The sequence below is a fragment of the Dermochelys coriacea genome, chromosome 1 (assembly GCF_009764565.3).
Source record: "Dermochelys coriacea isolate rDerCor1 chromosome 1, rDerCor1.pri.v4, whole genome shotgun sequence".
Taxonomy (NCBI): Eukaryota; Metazoa; Chordata; order Testudines; family Dermochelyidae; genus Dermochelys; species Dermochelys coriacea.
Genome location: NC_050068.2, coordinates 153,819,520 through 153,840,407, shown reverse-complemented (window position 1 = coordinate 153,840,407; position 20,888 = coordinate 153,819,520). Strand labels below are relative to the sequence as shown.

Here is a 20,888-nt window from a genome sequence, read left to right as displayed (position 1 = left end):
CCATTGATTTTAAAGAGACTTTGTGTGGTAAAAACTGTGTACAGTTATGCTCTGTAAAGAAAGAAAAAGATATATTTAATAACAATTAAAAAATCACGGTTTCTAGAGTAGAATTGTTCACTCTGACTTCCACTGCTTTGTGGGTTTCAGCTAGACACTAAATCCTTATTTTTACATTTTATTTTAATGTCTTTGTACTGCCAATCTCTGTTTGAGTTTTGGTATTATTTCACAGTTATATTATAAAAGTACACATTAACTATTTGTTTTGTTAATTCTGCAGGTACGCTCCATGTAGGGGATGAAATCCGAGAAATAAATGGAATCAGTGTAGCAAACCAAACAGTGGAACAACTACAAAAAATGCTTGTAAGTCCCTAAAAGTTTATTGACATTGGTTGTTTAATATTTTTTAAATAAACAACAAAATTGATCCTTTTTTCTTTTAACAAAGCCTCCCTAAATCACAGTGTTCTGCTTTGTCCTTCCTTTCTTGGTAGCTTACCTGATCCCCCAACACAACCCCTTTCCCCATCCTAACTTCCCCCCAGAAAATCATCTAACCAATTAAGCAGTTCTGTAGCAAACCACAGACTTCTCCAGAGTTTCTTCCACTGTGCTCTTCGTGCATGGAACCCCCTCCCTGAACTAATCCATCAGACCACTATCCTCTCCTCCTTCAAATCCTCTTTTGTGATGCCTCCAAGTAATCACCACGTGTTTGAATAAATAGGCCATGGGGCAAGTGGCTGAAAGGCACTTGGCATAGATCCATACATACTTATTGGAGACAATCCAGTATAACACAAAGAAAAAGGCATATTTCAAAATTGTGTTTATTAGATTGTCTCCATCTCTCTCAGTATCTACCATATATATGTTACCTGTCAGCTAAGATTATAAATTCTTCAGAAGTAGGAATCATGTCTACCTCTGTACAGTGCCAAGCACAAGGACAGTCTTCTTTTTTGTGACTTTTATGATCATTTCAAAACCCTGTTGTAAGAAGCATACTGTAAAGCATAAGATTTCATTATCTTTATTATTATCTTTGCCTTCATAGCTACAGATGTAGTTAATTATCCAAACTTTTTAAAATCCCACCACAGTATTTGACTCCCAACACCTTTTTCAATAGTGAACTTCACAGGCTTGATGCTAATTAGTATAAAATAATATTTTAATTTGTCCTGCCCATTGATTTAATCAAGTGACCCTTTGGTCTCATTACTGGGCAAGGTAAAGAAAAGGGGATTGACATTAGCCCCTCTTCCCCCCCCATCCCCTGCACAGCTAGCAGGAGGCTCCCGGGAGCAGCTGCAAGGCAGAGGGCAGGAGCAGCACATGGCAGTGGGGGGAGGGACAGCTGAACTGCCAGCAACTGATAGCCTGCTGGGCGGCTGCCAAACAGGGAATTTAGGGGGGCGGGGAGCTGATGGGGGGCTGCCGGCCCACCCTGGTTCCAAGCCCCCACCAACTAGCTCCAACGGGTTGCTCTTCCTGCAAGCAGTGGACAAAGCAGGCAGCTGCCAAACGACTTTATAAGGGAGCATTGCGCAACTTTAAACGAGCATGTTCCCTAATTGATCAGCAACCTAACAACGAAACAACATTAACTGGGATGACTTTAAGTGAGGCCTTACTGTACTTCACCATAGGATGCACGCACCCATGTGCCCTCTTGACAGGAATTTGAATTAAGTGTCCATGAGTCCATACCTGCATGTCACAGAGCCTTGTGCTTTAGAGCAAAGGCATATAGAAAGGAGTGGACCTGCTGCTACTACAGTTCCTTCTCAACTGGCTGCGACTTGAAACGGAGCAACTGCATGACCACTGCTTCCTAGCAGATATTACCAGTTTTTATTTGTTTGCTTTCTTCTTTTCTTTATTTTCTCTAATATTTAGTTTAAATTTTGTTTATTTTTTTCCCTTCTTTCCACGAATTTATTACATTTTAGAGAGGTTCCAGACACCATCCTCTTCCCAGTTCAGAACCAGTTCCTTGGCTTTTCCACCAGCCTTACTCTGGAAGTATGACGAAAGCCCCAGGATTTCATAGCCTTCCAGACCTGTAGTAGGTACTTTCCCCAGAGCACTGGGCTTTCTAGCTGTATTCAGTGTCTCAGAGACTCTCATATCCCACTGAAGTGCACAGGATTTAAAAGGGAGATGAGATTGAAGCTTCTCCTTATGGAACGCTCTTGAAGACCTGCAGGGTCAGAGTCCCCCCGCCCCTTCCCCCATTACTTCAGCAGTGACCGAGGTTGCTTCAGAGACAAAGGACTCGAAGAAAAGAAAGCTTCCTTCTCCTAACAGAACTCCCAGGAAAAGAGAGAGATTACCTCTTGGAACTGAACCTGACACCGTGTTCCAGGATGAGTACCTCCAAGGATCCTACAGGCACCAGCACCTGGGCTTTGGTATCATCAAAATCAGATAACTCAAAAAGATAAGCCTGCTAGTAAGCACCATAGAGAGCCAATTATTCCAGCACCATCTAGGCATCAAGACTGCTAGAAGCCTAAAGACTTGAGGAAACCTAAGGCACCAGCACCATCTTCAAATAGTATGCACCCAGAGCATAGAGATGTCACCTCAACAACCGCTTCAGCACCATCCTCATAGGTGCCTCATTTTGTATCTCCAACGAGGGCCCCAGTACCACCCCTGGTCCATCTACACATTTCTACAGCCCTCTGGCACCTTCAGGGTTCTTGTCACAAAAGGACTTATCTGCATCAGAGGAACTGGAGTCCCCCCCCTTGCAGGTACCAAGAGACGTTCCCCACTAATACCAGTACTACTATGCCAGCTAGGCTCTCTCCTCCGCTCTCAGCAGGTCATCCGATACCTGTCCATGAGCACCTGTGGTAATGCCTCACCCTCTGATGTCATCTCCAACACCAGTGCCCAGAGCCCCTCCTTTGCATTCTCAGTACAGGGCTGCTCAGCTTACTATTTGACACCTTGGGCGGTGTACCTGGACAAGGACACACCAGAGACTAGACAATACCTCAGACCCTCCAAACACGTATAACCCTTCCGTACCCACAACCCCAGTGTGCCTACTGGAATCCCTGGACTGCCTATGTGGACCAATTCTATAGGGTTCCTGCCCACAAGATAACGACTGGAAGTTCCACAGGCCTCAACAACCACCAGCACTGCAGCTGCAGTCACCAATACTCCGTGGTTCTCTGGTATGGAAGGAGGATCAGGAGGAGGATCTACAGCCACCTCCAGAGGAGAAGATTTCTTCTTCTCATAAATCCTCCTCTGCCCCGGAGAAGGCAGTGGTGCCAATAACCTCCCTTGTATGTGGATAATATTAGGTCATTTCAGGACCTAATGAAGAGATGTACAGGATCTCTCTAGATCTCGACAGAAGAAGTGCAAGAGTTCCAGCACTCTGGTGTTATTCTTCACACCACCCCACAGAACACAATAGCACTGCCCGTTAATGAGGCACTTTTATCTCCAGCCCGTAATTTGTGGCACATACCTGCCACTTTCGCACCTACATGTAAGTGGATGGACCAAAAAAAAATTGTATACCAGCCAAGGGGCTGGAATATATCTTCTCCCACCCCAGCTCCCTGGTGGTGGATGCAGTTAATGAGAGAAAATGCCAGAGTAGATCAAGATCCACATCTTCTGACAGAGGCCTCTTTGGTAGGAAGAGTTATTCTTCTGCTGCTCTTCAGTTCCAAGAAGCAAATTATCAAGCCATGATGGCAAATATGACTTTACTAGCCTATGCCAAATTCACTAATTTTATTAACAATTTGCGACAGGACAAGAGGGAGCAATTCTAGGCCCTCACTTCTGAAGGACAACTGATAGCCAAGACCTCTTTATAAGCTACAACAGTTTAACCATCTTTAGCTGTTATGTGATGAGGATTCTGGCTTCAATCATCCGGTCTGTCCAGGAAGGTACAGAATACGGTGGAAGACCTCCGTTTCAAAGGGCTGAAGCTGTTCAGCAACAATACTAACGCCTCGTATTCTCCCAAGGATGCAAGAGCAACCCAGAGGTGTCTCTGGATCTATGTACCTGGAACAAAGAGATGTTTCAGCAAATCAGACTGCACAACGATCACAGCTATTCCAACATCAACAGTACCAGGCTTGTTCCCGACCTACTGAATCTCCTAGAAGGAGGCCTGGGCCTCACAAGAAAGGGCAACGATCTCCCTACCTGGACCTCCCTCCAAATGACCATTATGGCAACCTGGTCAAGGGACATGAACTGTGCCCTTCCCTGAAGCCACTGTGCAAGCCTGTCCTCCACTCCACCTCCCTTTGGAGACAGCCTATCACAGTTTCTACCTAATTGAGAACTTATCACCACAGACAAATTGATTTTAGAAGTAATGGCTATGGGATATTCTACCCCTTCCTCCTCTCTCTTCAGCAACTCTTCTCATGAGGATCTCTTAAAACAGGAGGCCCAGTTCCTCCTCAGTATGAGAACAATAGAGTCACTCCCCCCAGAATTTGTGGGAGGAGGATCCTAGTCCAAATATTTTCTGGTTCCCAAAAGAAATAGCATTGGAAGCCGATCCTTGACCTCAGGAGCCTGAACACCCATATTCTTGCACAACACTTCTGGATGGTGACTATGGTTATCATAATCCTTCTTTGAGTCAACAGGTTTAGTTTACTGCCCTCAACCTTCAAGACGCACATTTTCACATTGTAATGCACCCTTTCCACAGACATTTTCTGCACTTCATCATTGACTTAGAACATTATCAATACCATGTCCTTCCCTTTCACTTTCCACAGCCCACACAGATTTTTACAAAGGTCCTCTCAGTAAGTGCAGCTCACCTACATTAAGACAATATTTCAGCCTTTCCCTGTTTAGACGATTGGTTTTTCTAGGGATGTTCCACTTTGGATGTCCAATTGGCAACCAACAAGGCTCTAACCTTGCTTCAGTACCTGGGTCTTTGTATCAACCTAGAAAAACCCACACTGTCTCTTGTCCAGAGAATAGAATTAATTGGAGATTTCCTGGACTCTCAGACTGCTAGGGTCTATCTACCTATCTCCATTATATTCCATCTGGTCACTACCCTACAGCTAAGTCCCCAGCCGACTTCAGCTCCTAGCTCATATGTTAGCCCTGTCATTCGCTACACTACACGCGGGACTACATCTTCAATGTCTTTGGGCCTGGCTCAAAACCTCATACACACCAAACAAACACAGCCTTACCAAATGTGTTTCCATATTCCCCACACACGCGGGTGCTGGGCTACCACAGATGTTGAAAAGACCTCAGATGAAGGTCTGTGTGGGAACCCCATTCTCATGGCTGCTACCAGCATGAATCATCACAATGGATATCTCCCTTCTAGGCTGGGGAGCTAACTTACAAGTTTCCACAAACAAGGCAAATGGTGTCCACAGGCAATGTTGCTTTAGAGAGAAGGACAGTTTATGCCTGTGAGGTCTTTCTCCACACATTTAGGGTCATCATGTCAGAGTAATGGTAGATAACAGAGCTGCAATGTCCTATATAAATTGACAAGATCCCAGTCTTTATGCACAGAATCCCTAAAATTGTGGAACTGGTGCATTGCCTTCACGCGCAGATCTCTGTGATTTTCCAACCAGGCCTCAAGAACGTGGTACCAAAGGCTCTAAGTAGAAATTTCCATCAGGACCACAAATGGGAGCTCAATAGTGTGATCTTTCAGAACATCTGGAAAATATGGGGCCTTCCCTTAGCAGATCTCTTTGCAACCCTGACCAATACAAAATGTCAACTCTTTTTCTCCAAGGGGAGACTCAACTGCGACTCTTCGGTAGATGCTGTAGAGACCAGGACAGGGGTGGTCAAGCCTAATGGTCAGAGCTGGGGTCAGAAGCCAGGAACCAAAGCCAGAATCAGAATCATGCCAAGGTCAGGGCTTAAGTCAGGGTCAGGAGTCACACCAAAGGTTGAGCCAGAATCAGTGTCATGAGTCACCCCAAGGGTCAGGACTGGAATCAGAATCAGACAGCCATGCCAAGGGTCAAGCTGGAGTAAGGAACCAGGGAACAGTGCCAGGGTCAAGAGTCGTCAATATCAAAGATCAAACCAAAATCAAAGAACAATGCCAGGGTCAAGCAAGAGTCAAAGTTCAGAACAACAGCAGGTCAGGAGTTCACTCAGTTGCTCAGACAACTTCCTCTATATTATTATGGCTTAAATAATGCATCTGGGCCAGATTTCTCTTCCAATGAGTAGCTTCCTAAGCAGAGCCTATGGTGGGCCAGAGTTCTGCTAAACCCCTCCCATGCTCGTTCTGCAGAGCTGTCAGATGACTGTCATGGTCTATGAATTGTTTGGGGACCCATGGGCCCATGTTCAAGACCCACAATCCTTCACAGGGGCCCTACTAGTCCCAGGGCCTCGCTCTCTCCTCTGTTCTTACCTCCAGTGCTGTTAATTCTCAAGACATTGATCACACTACAACAGCAGCAGGCGAGAATCATCTTGATGGTGTCTTTTTGCTCCAGACAAGTGAGGTATTCAGATCTACATCACCTTTCAATAGAGAGACCCTGATGCCTCCCTCTCAGATCAGACCACCTGAGGCAGAACTCTGGCACCATGAGACACCACCAGCCTTCTGTCCCTGAACCTTATGGCCTGGCTGCTCTGTGTTTCTTCGTTTTAGAGTCAGACTGTTCAGCAGAGATACAATCTATATTCCTGAATAGTAGGAAATCCTCCACTCATAAAACTTACTTGCAGAAGTGGAAACATTTCCTTTTCTGGTGTTCCTGTCACTCTATATCTGTTTCTGAAGCTCTTCCTGCAAGGATCCTTGATTATTTGTTTGAATTAAAAAAACAAGAACTATCTATGAGTTTTGTCAAGGTAACACCTAGCAGCTATTATGGCCTTTAATTCACCTATCCAGGGCCCCTCAGCTACATTCCTCAAGGGTTTAGCTAATTGTTCCCATGTATCTGGAACCCCACACCTCCGTGGGACCGTAACTTTGTCCTCAGTGTCTTAAGGAACTTTGTACTCGAAGCTCTGGGCACGTTTGTTCCTTTAAGACCCCCTTCCTGGTACCCATCACCTTGGCTAGAAACGTGGAAGAAGTTGGAGCGCTTTCGGCTGACCCACCTTATGCTATCTTCTGCAGTGACAGAGTCATGGCCACACCCTCATCCTCTGTTTAACCCTAAAGTTTTGTCAGACTTCCATATCAATCAGGATATTCATCTGCCCGTATTCTTCCCCAAACCACACTCCTGGAGAGAAGAGGCAAGCCTTCTCACCTTAGACATTCGGAGGGCACTAGCCTTCTGTCTGGACCCTTCATGGTTCCCCTAGACTGGAGCTGCTGTGGCCATGTAATGAGCAGATGCAGACCTTTGGACACTGGTAATTCAAATCTCTGGACAAGAGCTTACAGGCATACATTCCACCTACAATGGAGCACCCATAGGGACAAAACATCTTGAACAGCTCAAGTTATTGAAAGATAAGTAACCTCTCCCGTATATAACATGTAATTTGAATGGGAAGAAAAATTAATTTTCTTCTACAACAAAGGCACAATGTAAATCACAAAAAATAGATGAGGGGAATGGAAATGAAAAAAAACTTACTGATGTGTACTCAATTCTCATTTAAAAATACAGCTATAATCTCTAGACTTCTGAAGACTTGTCATGCTAATTCACTAATGGTAACATACTAATGGTATGTTTGGTTTTATGTTAATAAGAGACCATCTGAATGTGTTTGGTTCTAAGTGAAACCACATGTTATAAAAGCTTTCCAGTTTATTTCTGAATGTTTATTTTCGGAAGAACTGCTGCTGCTCTCAGAAAGGTTGTGCTGTTTCCTTACAGATATTAGAGTGGTTTCTTGTGTTTTATCTGCAACGTCTTGTTTTTTTAAAGAAAGAATTTTCTTTCTCCAGAGGGAAATGCGGGGGAGCATCACGTTCAAGATTGTGCCAAGTTATCGCACTCAGTCTTCATCCTGTGAGGTAATAAGTTTAATGAACCATTCCCATCCTTTGTCAGTCCTGTAACTAACTGCCTGCTGATGGCTGAATGTTATTGCTTTCTGGGAAATTTTCTGCCTGTGCTGTTAGATCACGCACACCAATTTTACAACAAAGATAACGGAACAGGAGTAGGTCCCACCCACCTACTCAGCCCAGCCTCATATTCATCTCATCAGCACCTTAACTAACCCTTTACAGCCCATGATGTTAAAAAAAAAAAAAAAAAAAAGGGAAATCTCTCAAGTGTCTCTTCAGTTAACATGGAAGTATGGAGTCCCCTGTTCTAAATTTCATTGATTTAAAATACTTTCTCCAGGAAGTCCATTTGAGTTCCTAAGTTAAGGAGCTTGAATAAATATTTCTGCTCTGTTTAATATGAGAAATGTATGGATTGATTGATTTGGGCTGTTAAGGGTTAATTGAAGATCCTGTTTCTGTATAAATCTGTTCAGGTAAATTTGTGTTAATTAAATGTCTGTAACAGTAACATGTGGCTAAATATTATGTTTCTATGCAGAATTGGTAATGTATCATTATTCAAGAAAAACAGGTTTGTAATTCAGTACTCTTTGAATTAGCAAAGTGATGCTATGGTTTTGCAAGTTTATATAACTCTTCCTTGCACACGCAGCTATTTTCCATGTGTACCTGAAAGGAATTAAAACAGTGAAAATGGCTATTAGGGAAGGATATTCTTCCTATTTGGGCTTACAGATTGGCATAAGCACTGTGTAAGCAATGCTATTCTCTCCATGGTGCATGCTTGGTTCTTCAACAGGAGGCAGACTCGGTATTACACCAGGGTGCAATAGAGAGCATTCCACCTCAGTACCAAGGGAGTGGGTTCTATTCCCCATACTTCCTAATCCCCAAAAAGGGCAGGGAGGGTGGAGATTCATCCTGGACCTTCAGTAGCTCAACGTCTTTATCAGAAAATTGAAATTCAGGACGATTTCACTGGCATCTGTAATCTCCTCCCTGCAGAATGGAGTGTGGTTCACGGCCCTCAACATGAAGGACTCGTATTTCCATGTGGATATTCATGCATCATAAAGGCAGTTCTTGTGGTTTGTGGTTGGACAGGAGCACTACCAGTTCTGTGTCCTTCCCTTTCGGCTTGTGATGGCACCCAGGGTGTTTACAAAAGTATTCACAGCAGTAGCAGCCCAGATAGATGCCAGGGGTTTATGGTGCTCCCATACCTGGTCGACTGGTTCCTGGTAGGAAGGTCTCACCAAGAAGTTGTCTCAGCAATACAATCGCTTCAGCATCTCCTTGCAACCTTGGGGGTGTGTGTGTGTGTGTGTGTGTGTGTGTGTGTGTGTGTGTGTGTGTGTAAACGAAGACTAGTCTGTTTTGTTACCCACAAAGACAATACATTTGATGGGGCACAGCTGGATTCCATCTCAGCACGAGCTTTCCTCCCTGAAGACAGCTTTTACACTATGAGCACCTGTTCTCTTGCATTATCCACAAGCCTCAAACTACAGTGCATTAGTGCCTCTTGCTGTTAGACCATATGGCTGCAAGTATCTATATGACACACTTCACCAGACTCCACTTTGTGGTGCCTACAAGCCTGGCTCCTCCTGACCACAGAATCATTGTTCCCTCTGCAGTTCTCAGCTCCCTTGCTTGGTGGTCCAACCCAAACAAAGTCAGGGTGTGGACTCCCTTCAGCCCTCCCACAATGGCTACCATCTTGATGGATGCCTTCCTCACAGGATGGGGTGCTCATTTAGACTACCATACAGCCCAGAGTACATGGACCCCACCGGAGGCCTGGCTCCATATAAACCTTCTGGAGCTCAGAGAAATCTGCCTAGTCTGCAAGGGCTTCCTCCACCTCATATGCTCACTTCATGTACAGATACTATCAGATAATATCACCACATTGGTCTACATACCAAACAGAGAGGAGCGAGATCTTGTCCTCTCTTCCTTGAGACATTTGGGCAGTGGAACTGGTGGATCAGGAATCAGATTGCCATACGTGCCACATACCTCCCAGGCGTTCAGAATTCCCTGGCAGGCAGACTGAGCTGGAGCTTCTGTACAGACTGCAAAGGGAAGTACATGACACAGTTCTAACCAACATCTTCGCAAAGTGGGTACTCCCCGATAGGAGCTCGTCACGTCACAGTCAGAGGGAAAGCTTCCCATGTATTGTTCCAGGGGAGCCATATGCAGAGACTCCCAGGGTGATGCTCTCCTCCTCTCCTGGACAGACTGTCTCAGCTATATCGTTGCCCCTATTCCCCTCATACCTCAGGTTACACGGAAGGTACTCTGCAACAGAGTCACCATCATCTTCCTAGCACTCTACTGGCTCAGGCAGTTCTGGTTCACAGACTTCCTAACAATGTCCATGTGCCCACCCATCAGGATCCACCCATTTCTGGATCTCCTAACCTGAGACGGTGGGACATTCAAGCACCCAATTGTGGGCTCACTCCACCTCACGGCCTGGTATTTGGATAGGCATCGGAGATAGAATGCTCCTGCTCTGCCCTGTCCCAGAAATCCTTAATCAAAGTAGTCTTTCCTAGAGCCTGCTACAAGGCTAAATGGTGCCACTCTTTGGCCTGGGCACAATACCACCAACATTCCCTTGACACAGTGGGCATTCCAGTTATCCTTGACTACCTCCTTGCCTTAAAGAAGTCAAGTCTAGCTCTTAGCTGGCTGCAGGTACTCTTAGCAGCGTTTAGCACATTCCTTCCTCCAGTGGAGGGACATTTTGTCCTCATGCATCTGGCCATGATGCAATTTATCAGGGCCTTCCCGCCAATCATCAAACCTGTGCCTCAATGGGATCTTAAACTTGTCCTGTCAATGGTCACAGGCCCGCCCTTCAAACCTACCATGACATGTGCCATGACACACCTCTCCATGAAAATGGCGTTCTTAGTAGCCATCACTTCAGCCAGAAGGGTCAGTGAGCTAGCAGCCGTGATGGCAGCCCCGCCTTACACAGTATTCCACCAGGAGGAGGTCTCCCTTTGGTTATCTCTGAATTCTATATCAATCAAGCAGTCTATTTGCCTGTATTTTTTTCTGAAGCCTTACGCTTCTCCTGAAGGCAAGAGGCTGCACTCCCTCACCATCAGATGTGCCCTGCCATTCTAGCTTCAAAGAACCAAAGCCATTAGGAAATCTCCAAGGCTTTTTGTCTCCATAGCAGAAAGGTCATGTGAACAAGCCGTATCCTCACAGAGAATCTCTTTGTTGGTCTTCGGATGCATATTAGAATGATACAAAATAGCAAAGCTTCCCCCCCCCCCACGGGGGTGTTATACCCCACTCCACGCAAGCACAGGCAGCCTTCATGGCATCCTTATCAGATGTCCCGCTGCAGGACGTTTTCAAAACAGCAACTTGGTGCTCTGTCCACACGTTTATGGCACACTACACCCTGAGTCAAGTGGCAGCTGTGGATGCAACAATGGGAACAGCAGTATTGCAAGTATTGCTGCTGTCAACTTCCTCACACCCTCCTCCAGGCTGAATACTGCTTGTAAGTCACCCACATGAAGAAGAACTGGAGATTCCTTACTGTAGCTGGAGGTTGTTCGAGATGCGTGGTCCCCTATCTGTTTTCTACTACCCACCTTCCTTCACCTCTTCTTCAGACCCTACTACATTACAGTAAGAGGGGGGAACTAGAGAGGGGTCAACCTTCATTGCCCCTTATACCCTTGGACAGAAGCATGCAAGAAGATACTGCACATGTGCATGCCAACGGACACTGCTTGAAAGAATTTCTGAACTCTGGCACATGGCAACCATGTGTACCCACATGTGGAAAATAGATAGGGACCACATATCTCAAAGCACCTCCAATTACAGCAAGTAACCTCCATTTATGTTCATCGCTTTACATATAATGTTATTACATACATTTCACCATGATATCATTGACCAGCAAGCTATTCATTTTCAAATAATACCTCACAAGGCCTATTCTATTTCAATATTATTACAGTGGTGTATAGGGTATGAATACAGGGGTCCGTTCAGTCACAATCTGGTCTTAAAATAGTAACATAATCTACAGAAAAGCTATTTTAGTAATTTTTGTGGCGGTTTCTAAGATTTATTGTTCTTCCTCCTCCAAGGCATGGACAATTAAAGTCATCATAGTGCTGTAGTCTAGCTTTACATCTAGAGGAATACAAAATTGGTGCCGCTAAAATTTTTTAAAACTCTAAACCGTTGATCATATGAGTCAGATTTTTCTCCACACGTGAATTACCCTCAAATAAACAGAATTAATTGTTCTTAAAATCAAACATAATATGCTAGTATTCCTTTAGATATAAAGGCATATTATTTTTCTACATTTGATAAGTACCACTTTTGAGTACCTGAGACTTGCAGCTGTCCAGTTATATCTGTCCTAATATGTGGCTCCTTAGTAATGTTTAATGGAGTGCTTGTTACCTGAACATTAAGCCATCAGTAATTGTAGACATATCATATCCCTTCGTGTCGGCTGTAAATGAAGTTTGACCCTCTTATTGTGTAGAGTCTCCATAGTTAATCACTTCTGAATCAGTGGTTACTCATAATGAGATTTAATCCAGGCTGTTGTTATATTTGGTTGAGATTTTCAAAGGCAGGTAGGGGATTTAGCTACAAAATTTGTTAGTTTCAGTGGGTCCACTTTGAAAATCTCAACCTGAGATTTATTCCAAGCTTGTTCAGATCTCTGGCTGTCACACAGTGCATATGCTTCGCCATCTTGTAGCAGATTTCTTCATGCATTTCTCAAGGCATGCGGGACATAGGCTCCTGAATCTTGCTCATCCATGATAAGGTAAAGCGAAGTAGGTTTGGAATCTGGATTTTATTTCACTTGGGCAGAAGGCTATCCTATTCCTTCAGATTTTTCTTCACCCAGGGTTCATTAATTTTTGGAAGAACTAGTTGAGATGCTCTAGAAGGACAAAAACAGGACTAAAAGACAAGCCAAATCCCTGATGCCTACAAGAAGAGTTACCAATTAAGGCTAAACTATGTAGTGAGACATTAATATCCCAGAAGGATATATTGGGACATTTCCATGCTTTCACTATGGTAATAGACACTGTAGAAAAATCAAAGACAGAGAAATTGTATTTAGCGTTACTGGATTAGCTAGAAAGGCAGCTCTGACTAGCATGCCAAATTCCCTACTTCTAATTACTCCAGGGAAAATAGAAGCCAGTGCAAAGACATTGGTTTCAAGAGTAACAGTAGGCTGGCAGTCTGCCATCTCGCTGGGCATGTATTTGAGGATTAGAGACTTAATTTCTAAAATGGAATTTTTATTTCCTGGCTTAGATTTCGCTGACAATATACTGTTCCTATAATTACTGTTGTGTAAACTATTGATTATTCATCTATTTAGGGTATCTGCCATCCAGTTATCAAAGTGGTACGCAGTCTGAATCCTACTGATACTCACGTAGTGCAATGTCCAGAAATGTCTTTTTTCCTCCTTTGGCTAGCCAAGAAATTGCACCCTTCCTCTTAGACACAGACTCTAGCCACAGTGATCACTGCAACACACTCTACCAATGCTTGATTGTGAATACCATGCAGAAGTTTTAGCTGATACAGTATATAGTATCCCATCCAAAATAAGACATGAATAGAGCATATCATAGTGGCATTCCATGTTCTGTCTTGGCTCCCTGTCTAATTCTTTATCTACTTCAAGTTCCTGGTCCAAATTGTTAAGCCTCTCAATGGGATCTTTCACTCGCACATTCACAAGGAAGGACAGTGACTGACAGCTGATTAAAACATTTTTGGTAGAAGTACTTGTGTTGCGGAACTTTTAACACAGAAGATCAGAATGAGTTTGAGTCTCACCCTTTTCAGAACACAATGCAAGACTCACTTTGTTACATAAATCTTCCCTCAGTAAAGATATCTCTTGTTTTCTCCTGAAAAATCAACCAACAAAAATGAATTTTAGAAGTGCAACAACCTAGACAAGGATTGAGAAAAGAATTATTAGTCAGACTTCTTGTACTTGCCACCTAGACTAGACTACTATTCTGAACTATACATTTGTAGTGATATACTGGTCAAATACTCTGTTTCCATTTATACAAGAACCTGAGGAATGACTTTGTCTAGGGTGCAAGAGAATGCTGACAGAGGTACATATTTGCAAGTGACTCTTCTCTGAAAAGAACAACTTCTAAGTCTTTGAAACTGTCTATGTGAGACACAGGCAATCATTAAAAAAACTGAATTGAGTGGTAATTTTTAGTGGACTCGGAAACACTTAATAGGAAGCATTTCTTCCCCCTGGAATGTGTCATTTTTGGGGCCATTTGTAATGTATGCAACTCTAGGCCTTCCCAGAATCCTTCCTGTAAAATTACAGAAAAATCTTTCTAGGTTTATCCATGAAAACAGGACACCTTGCACCAGATTGGAATTGAAATATGTTTGTAGATTCTGACACTCATCTCGACATACATTGTGGGGTTTAGTCTTATCAGATGTGAAAATAGAACCATAACCTGGCTGCTGTTGCTGGGATCTGGTTTGAAAAGGGATTAATCAAATAGCACCAATAGTGAGTGCCGAAGGGTCACTTCGCTTCAAGTCACTAACCAACACCTTACCTCCGCCAACACTTGGAAGTGGTGGGGATTGTCTCAGTTAATGATGAAGATATGGTGGTAGAGCTGAAGAGTCCATCAAAATCCAGGAGCAGTGTGCCCTTTTGTTTGTTCTTGCTTGGCTTAGGGGTGACATAGAAGTGTCACTTCACTTCTTTCTCTCCTTAACGTAGTGTTTGTTTAGGTGGCCTAAGCAGGAAAAGTTTGGGAAGTCCTGGGGTTTAGGTAGTACTGCCTTAATCTAGGCTGTTGAAAGCATCCAGTCCAAACTTGTATTAATTCTTGCCTTCTTGGAACACCTGCTCCATCCTGGGTTTGCCTCCTCTCCCCCAAGAGGATTGACATTCTTGGACACTTTATACAAGATATAATTCTCCCCTTGAGCTGTTTTCCAGATAGAATCTGAATTTTTCTAGTTCTGAGCAGTCCTGGTATTCTAAGAAGAGGTCAATTGTATCTGCTATTTTCCAATAGGCTGTATGAAATGCACAATTTTGCTGTCCTAGCTTGGAGTCTTTTCTTTTAGAAGAAACTTCCTAGACATTAAAATTGGATGAGTGCCTCTTCTAGTTGGGCAAATCAAGATAGCCCTAAGTTCATAGTTTCCACCATTCCTTTTAGCTTTTTCTTAGACTCATAGACTTTCAGACCAGAAGGGACTATATGATCATCTAGCCTGACCTCCTGCACTTTGCAGGCTACAGAACCTCCTCCCCCCGCTCCTGTAATAGACTCTTAATTACTGAGTCCTCAAATCATGATTTAAGTTGCAGAGACTTTACCATTTACACCAGTTTAAATCTGCAAGTGACCCATGCCCCAGACAGCAGAGGAAGGCAAAAAACCCCAAGGATCTCTGCCAATCTGATTGTGGGGAAATTTCTTCCTGACCCCAAATATGGCAGCCAGATAAATCCCGAGCCTTTCTGCAACACCCAACAGTCAAACACTTGGGAAGGAATTCTCTATAGTATCTCAGAGCCATCTCCATCTAGCATCCCATCACCAGTCGTTGGAGATATTTGCTGCTAGCAGTCGTAGGTCAGCGACATGCCCTTGTAGGCTGTCTCATCATGCCATCCCCTCCGTAAACTTACCAGCTGAAGCCAGTTAGGTTTTTTTGCCTCCACTGCTCCCCTAGAGAGGCTGTTCCAGAACTTCACTCCTCTGAAGGTTAGAAATCTTCATCTAATTTCAAGCCTAAACTTGTTGATGGCCAGTTTTATAGCCAGTTGTTGTTGTTGTCCACATTGGCGTGTAATCTGTATAACTCCTCTCCCTCCCTGGTATTTATCCCTCTGATGTATTTATAGAGAGCAATCATATTTTCCCTCAGCCTTCTTTTGGTTAGGCTAAACAAGCCAACCTCTTTGAGTCTGCTGTCATAAGGTAGGTTTTCCATTCCTTTGATCGTCCTAGTAGCCCTTCTCGGCAACTGTTCCAGTTTGAATTCATCTTTCTTAAACATGAGAAACCAGAATTGCACACAGTATTCCAGATGAGGTCTCACCAGTGCCTTGTATAACGGTACTAACACTTCCCCGTCTCTACTGGAAATGCCTGACCTGATGCATCCATCCTAGGATTGAATTAGCCTTTTTCACAGTAGCTCATAATCATCATGTGATCAACCAGTATACCCACGTCTTTCTCATCTTCTGTCACTTCCAACTGATAAGTCCTCAGTTTATAGCAAAAATTCTTTTAGTCCCTAAGTGTGTGACTTTGCACTTTGCTCTATTAAGTTTCATTCCAGTTTTCAAGATCATCCAGATCTTGTATGATATTCCGGTTTTCCTCCATATTGGCAATTCCTCCTAACTTCGTGGCATCTGCAAATTTTATTAGCACACTCCCAGTAATAAAATGTGCTAAAGTCAGTAATAAAAATGTTAAATAACTTTGGTCCCAAGACAGATCCCTGAGGAACTCCACTAGTACCCTCCCTCCAGCCTGACAGTTCAGTTTTCAGTATGACCCATTGCAGGCTCCCCATAAACCAGTTCCTTATCTAACTTTAAATTCTCATATTAATCCCTAAATTCTCCCATTTAACTAATAATTTCTCATGTAGAACTGAATCAAATGCCTTACTGAAATCCCGGTTAATAAATCAGTATCCTTCTCAAAGAGATCAGGTTGATCTGGCACAGTCTACCTTTTATAAAAACAATGTTGGATTTTATCCCAATTACCTGTTTATTTCTATGTCCTTAACTAATTTCTCTTTCAAAATTTGTTCCAAGACCTTGCATATAACTGAGTTCAAACTAATAGGTCTGTAGTTTTCCAGATAACTTTTTTTCCCTTTTTTAAAAATAGAAACTATATTACCAATTCTCCAGTCATAGGGTATGACCTCTGAGTGATTCTTGGTTCCCAATGTTGGGAAGCGGGGGCACTTTTCAAAGGGGTACCAAACTTACTCAAGGCATTCTTTTTAAAATTTTGCTTGGATTTGTGATAGTTTCCAACCATTCAGCTGTTCAAGGGGCACTATATAGATTTCATGGAATCCCACGTAGCCCACAAAACGTTGACTGCCTAATGCTACTGGAAAGTCAGGACAAGACACAGTCCTCTGAAGCTCCTCATAAGTAAAAGCTGGTCAGTGGAGCATTACACTGAGACAGATCTCAGAATATCCTCAGGTCCACAGGCCTTTGTAGTAGGCCAAGAAAACTTCCTTGGGGAGAGATGCTGTCAAGAGCCTGTGTAGCTATGTGGTGCCTTCTGCCTCCATCTGGACTTTTTCTTACCCAGGTTAGACAAATAGGCTGTGTCTGCTTCTAGCACTTCCCAGAAAAATTGCCCCTTGCCAAGCTGTCATTTGACAAGCAAACCAAATCAAAGGTACCCAAGTTAAGCCATATTCCATCTATACTAGACAATCAGAGAGGTAGGGAGAGTCAACAGTAGATGACCACATCTGAGGGGACGAATGACTCCTCCATATGACTATCATAATTTAATGCTAACTGGAAAGGGTCTGCTGTAAGTGGAAGGAAGCTCTGTATGTAGGAGAAGGAAATTACAACTTTTTGGAAGGAGAAGTGTCTTTTACACACCATCTAATGTTACTTAAAGGGGCAGATGATAACCCAAATACAGCAAAATAAGGAAAATTCCTTGAAGTATAGATAAAAATATTTTAATACAAAGTAGCTTATTTGGCCTCATTTGGATAATTGGAAGTTGTTGCGCTTGAAGATTTTTACAAAAAAAAAAATAGATGTGTTTCTGCCAATCTGTTAAGTACTGTCAATGACTAAGGCAGCCAAATGAATATATATTTCTCCAAACCCATCTAGTGGAAATATCCAGAGCTATTTGGTTTTAATGGTGGATTTTATTGAGATAAAAAGATCTTAAAGTGATAAGACTAGCAAACTTGCAGCTCTGCTATTTCACGTCTGGAGCTCCTCTAGGTGGCTACTCATGGAATTTCATCTTAAACCATACCCAGTGAGTCAAAACTAAATCCTGAATGCTATGTTGAGTTTATATAGCACATCAAACAGTACGGGCAGCAACAACAAATAGTGCCTGTTATTTGAACTATTCATTCGCGTTTTGGGATAGTTATGAGTGCTGTTATATAACTTTCTTGTATATGTTAATACATTGTTAATGATGAAGTCTAATCAGATAAATGTTGTCTCGTGAGCAGTGTAGGTGGCGTCCTGGCTTCTAATCTTCTTGTTAAATGCACTGTCATTTGATAAGCTATACGCAAAGGATTTCAAATTTTTTTTAATCTGGTTTTTCTCATGTTGTTGTCTGTAACGTTATGATGCTAACAATTGAACATATCTAAAAGGATTTTAGATGTGGAACATTACAATTCAGCACTCTTGATTTTTATACAATGTGTGAATTAACTACTTTGTTTACTGAATAAGTATCCAATTAGTGCTTGAGATTTCTTTGATGATGAGCTCATATTGTAATGTACTGTGCGCTCCAAATATCAAGGGTAAACAGGAGGTTCAGCAATTATCCCTTTTTTCCCCTATACAAGACCCAAAATCATGACAAATCGCCATTTCCCATTCCATAATATGTCCCAACATGCGCTTTGCAGATAATGTTTCAACCACCATGGAACTCCCCTGGAGCATAGAGCCATCCTGCAAGGCTCAGGCAGGTGGTGGCTTTTTTGTTATATGGAATCACAGAATAATAAAGTGCAGGGCTGGAAGGGACCTCGAGAGGTCATCTAATCCAGCTCCCTGTGCTGAGACAGAACCAAGTAAATCTAGACTATCCCTGACAGGTATTTATCTAACTTGTTCTTAAAAAACCTCCAGTCATAGGGATTCCACAACATCCCTTGAATCATAGAACATCAGGGTTGGAAGGGACCTCAGGAGGTCATCTAGTCCAACCCCCTGCTCAAAGAAGGACCAATCCCCAACTAAATCACCCCAGCCAGGGCTTTGTCAAGCCTGACCTTAAAAACCTCAAAGGAAGGAGATTCCACCACCTCCCTAAGTAACGCATTCCAGTGCTTCACCACCCTCCTAGTGAAAAAGTTTTTCCTAATATCCAACCTAAACCTCCCCACTGCAACTTGAGACCATTACTCCTTGTTCTATCACTGCTACCACTGAGAACAGTCTAGATCCATCCTCTTTGGAACCCCTTTCAGGTAGTTGAAAGCAGCTATCCCCTCGCTCCCCCCATTCTTCTCTTCCACAGACTAAACAATCCCAATTCCCTCAGCCTCTCCTCATAAGTCATGTGTTCCAGTCCCCTAATCATTTTTGTTGCCCTCCACTGGACTCTTTCCAATTTTTCCACATCCTTCTTGTAGTGTGGGGCCCAAAACTGGACACAGTATTCCAGATGAGGCCTCACCAATGGCAAATAGAGGGGAGTGATCACATCCCTCAATCTGCTAGCAATGCTTCTACTTATATAGCCCAAAATGCTGTTAGCCTTCTTGGCAACAAGGGCACAATGTTGACTCTCATCCAGCTTCTCATCCACTATAACCCCTAGTTCCTTTTCTGCAGGACTCTGCACTTGTCCTTGTTGAACCTCATCAGATTTCTTTTGGCCCAGTCCTCTAATTTGTCTAGGTCCCTCTGTATCCTATCCCTACCCTCCAGCGTATCTTTATCTACCACTCCTCCCAATTTAGTGTCATCTGCAAACTTGCTGAGGGTGCAATCCACGCCATCCTCCAGATAATTAATGAGGATATTAAACAAAACTGGCCCCAGGACCAACCCTTGGGGCACTCTGCTTGATACCGGCTTGATGTCCAACTAGACATGGAGCCATTGATCACTACCCATTGAGCCCGATGATCTAGCCAGCTTTCTATCTACCTTATAGTCCATTCATCCAGCCCATACTTCTTTAACTTGCTGGCAAGAATGCTGTGGGAGACCGTATCAAAAGCTTTGCTAAAGTCAAGGAATAACAAGAAATCCTATTCAAGAGCTTAACTATCCCTATAGTTAGAAAGTTTTTCCTAATATCTAACCTAAATCTCCCTTGTTTCAGATTAAGCCCATTACTTCTTGTCCTGCTTTCAGTGGACATGGAGAACAATTGATCACTGTTCTCTTTATAACAGCCTTTAATATATTTGAAGACATTATCAGTTTTTCTTCAGTCTTTTTTTTCCGCCAAGACTAAATATGCCTATGGTCAAGTTTTCTAAATCTTTTATCACTGTTGTTGCTCTCCTCTAGAGTCCCTCCAATTTGTCTACATCTTTCTTAATATGTGTACCCAGAATTGGACACATTACACCAGCTGAGGCCTCCCCGGTGCTGAGTAGAGCAGGACAGTTACCTCCTGTGTCATATGTAAGACAATCTTTTAATGCATCTCAAAATATTAGCTTTTTTGTCAATGGCATCACATTATTGACTGATATTTAATTTGTGATCCGCTATAACTCCCAGATCCTTTTCAGTAGTACTACCACCTAGCCAGTTATTCCCCATTTTCTAGATGTGCATTTGATTTTTCCTTCATAATTGTAGTATTTCACATTTGTCTTTATTGAATTTCATCTTGTTGATTTCAGACCAATTCTCCAATTTGTCAGTTGTTTTGAATTCTAATTCCGCCCTCCAAAATACTTGCAATCTCTTCCAGTTTGGTGTCATCTGCAGATTTTATAACCATACTTTAACTCCATTATTCAAGTCATTAATAAAAATATTGAATAGTATTGGACCCACGACTGACCCCTGTGGGGCTCCTCTGAATGC

At 43.0% G+C, this 20,888-nt stretch overlaps 1 protein-coding gene across 18 annotated transcripts in view; it reads left to right on the top strand.

Annotated features, from left to right (window-relative positions):
* Positions 1–20,888, top strand: part of CASK (calcium/calmodulin dependent serine protein kinase) — a 407,176-nt gene that overhangs the window by 357,062 nt on the left and 29,226 nt on the right. For all 18 annotated transcript variants that reach the window (XM_038393382.2, XM_038393424.2, XM_038393399.2 and 15 more), the window contains 2 exons: positions 284–369; positions 7,943–8,011. In XM_038393382.2, coding sequence (XP_038249310.1) covers positions 284–369; positions 7,943–8,011 — 155 coding nt within the window. The remainder of the gene's footprint in view (positions 1–283; positions 370–7,942; positions 8,012–20,888) is intronic.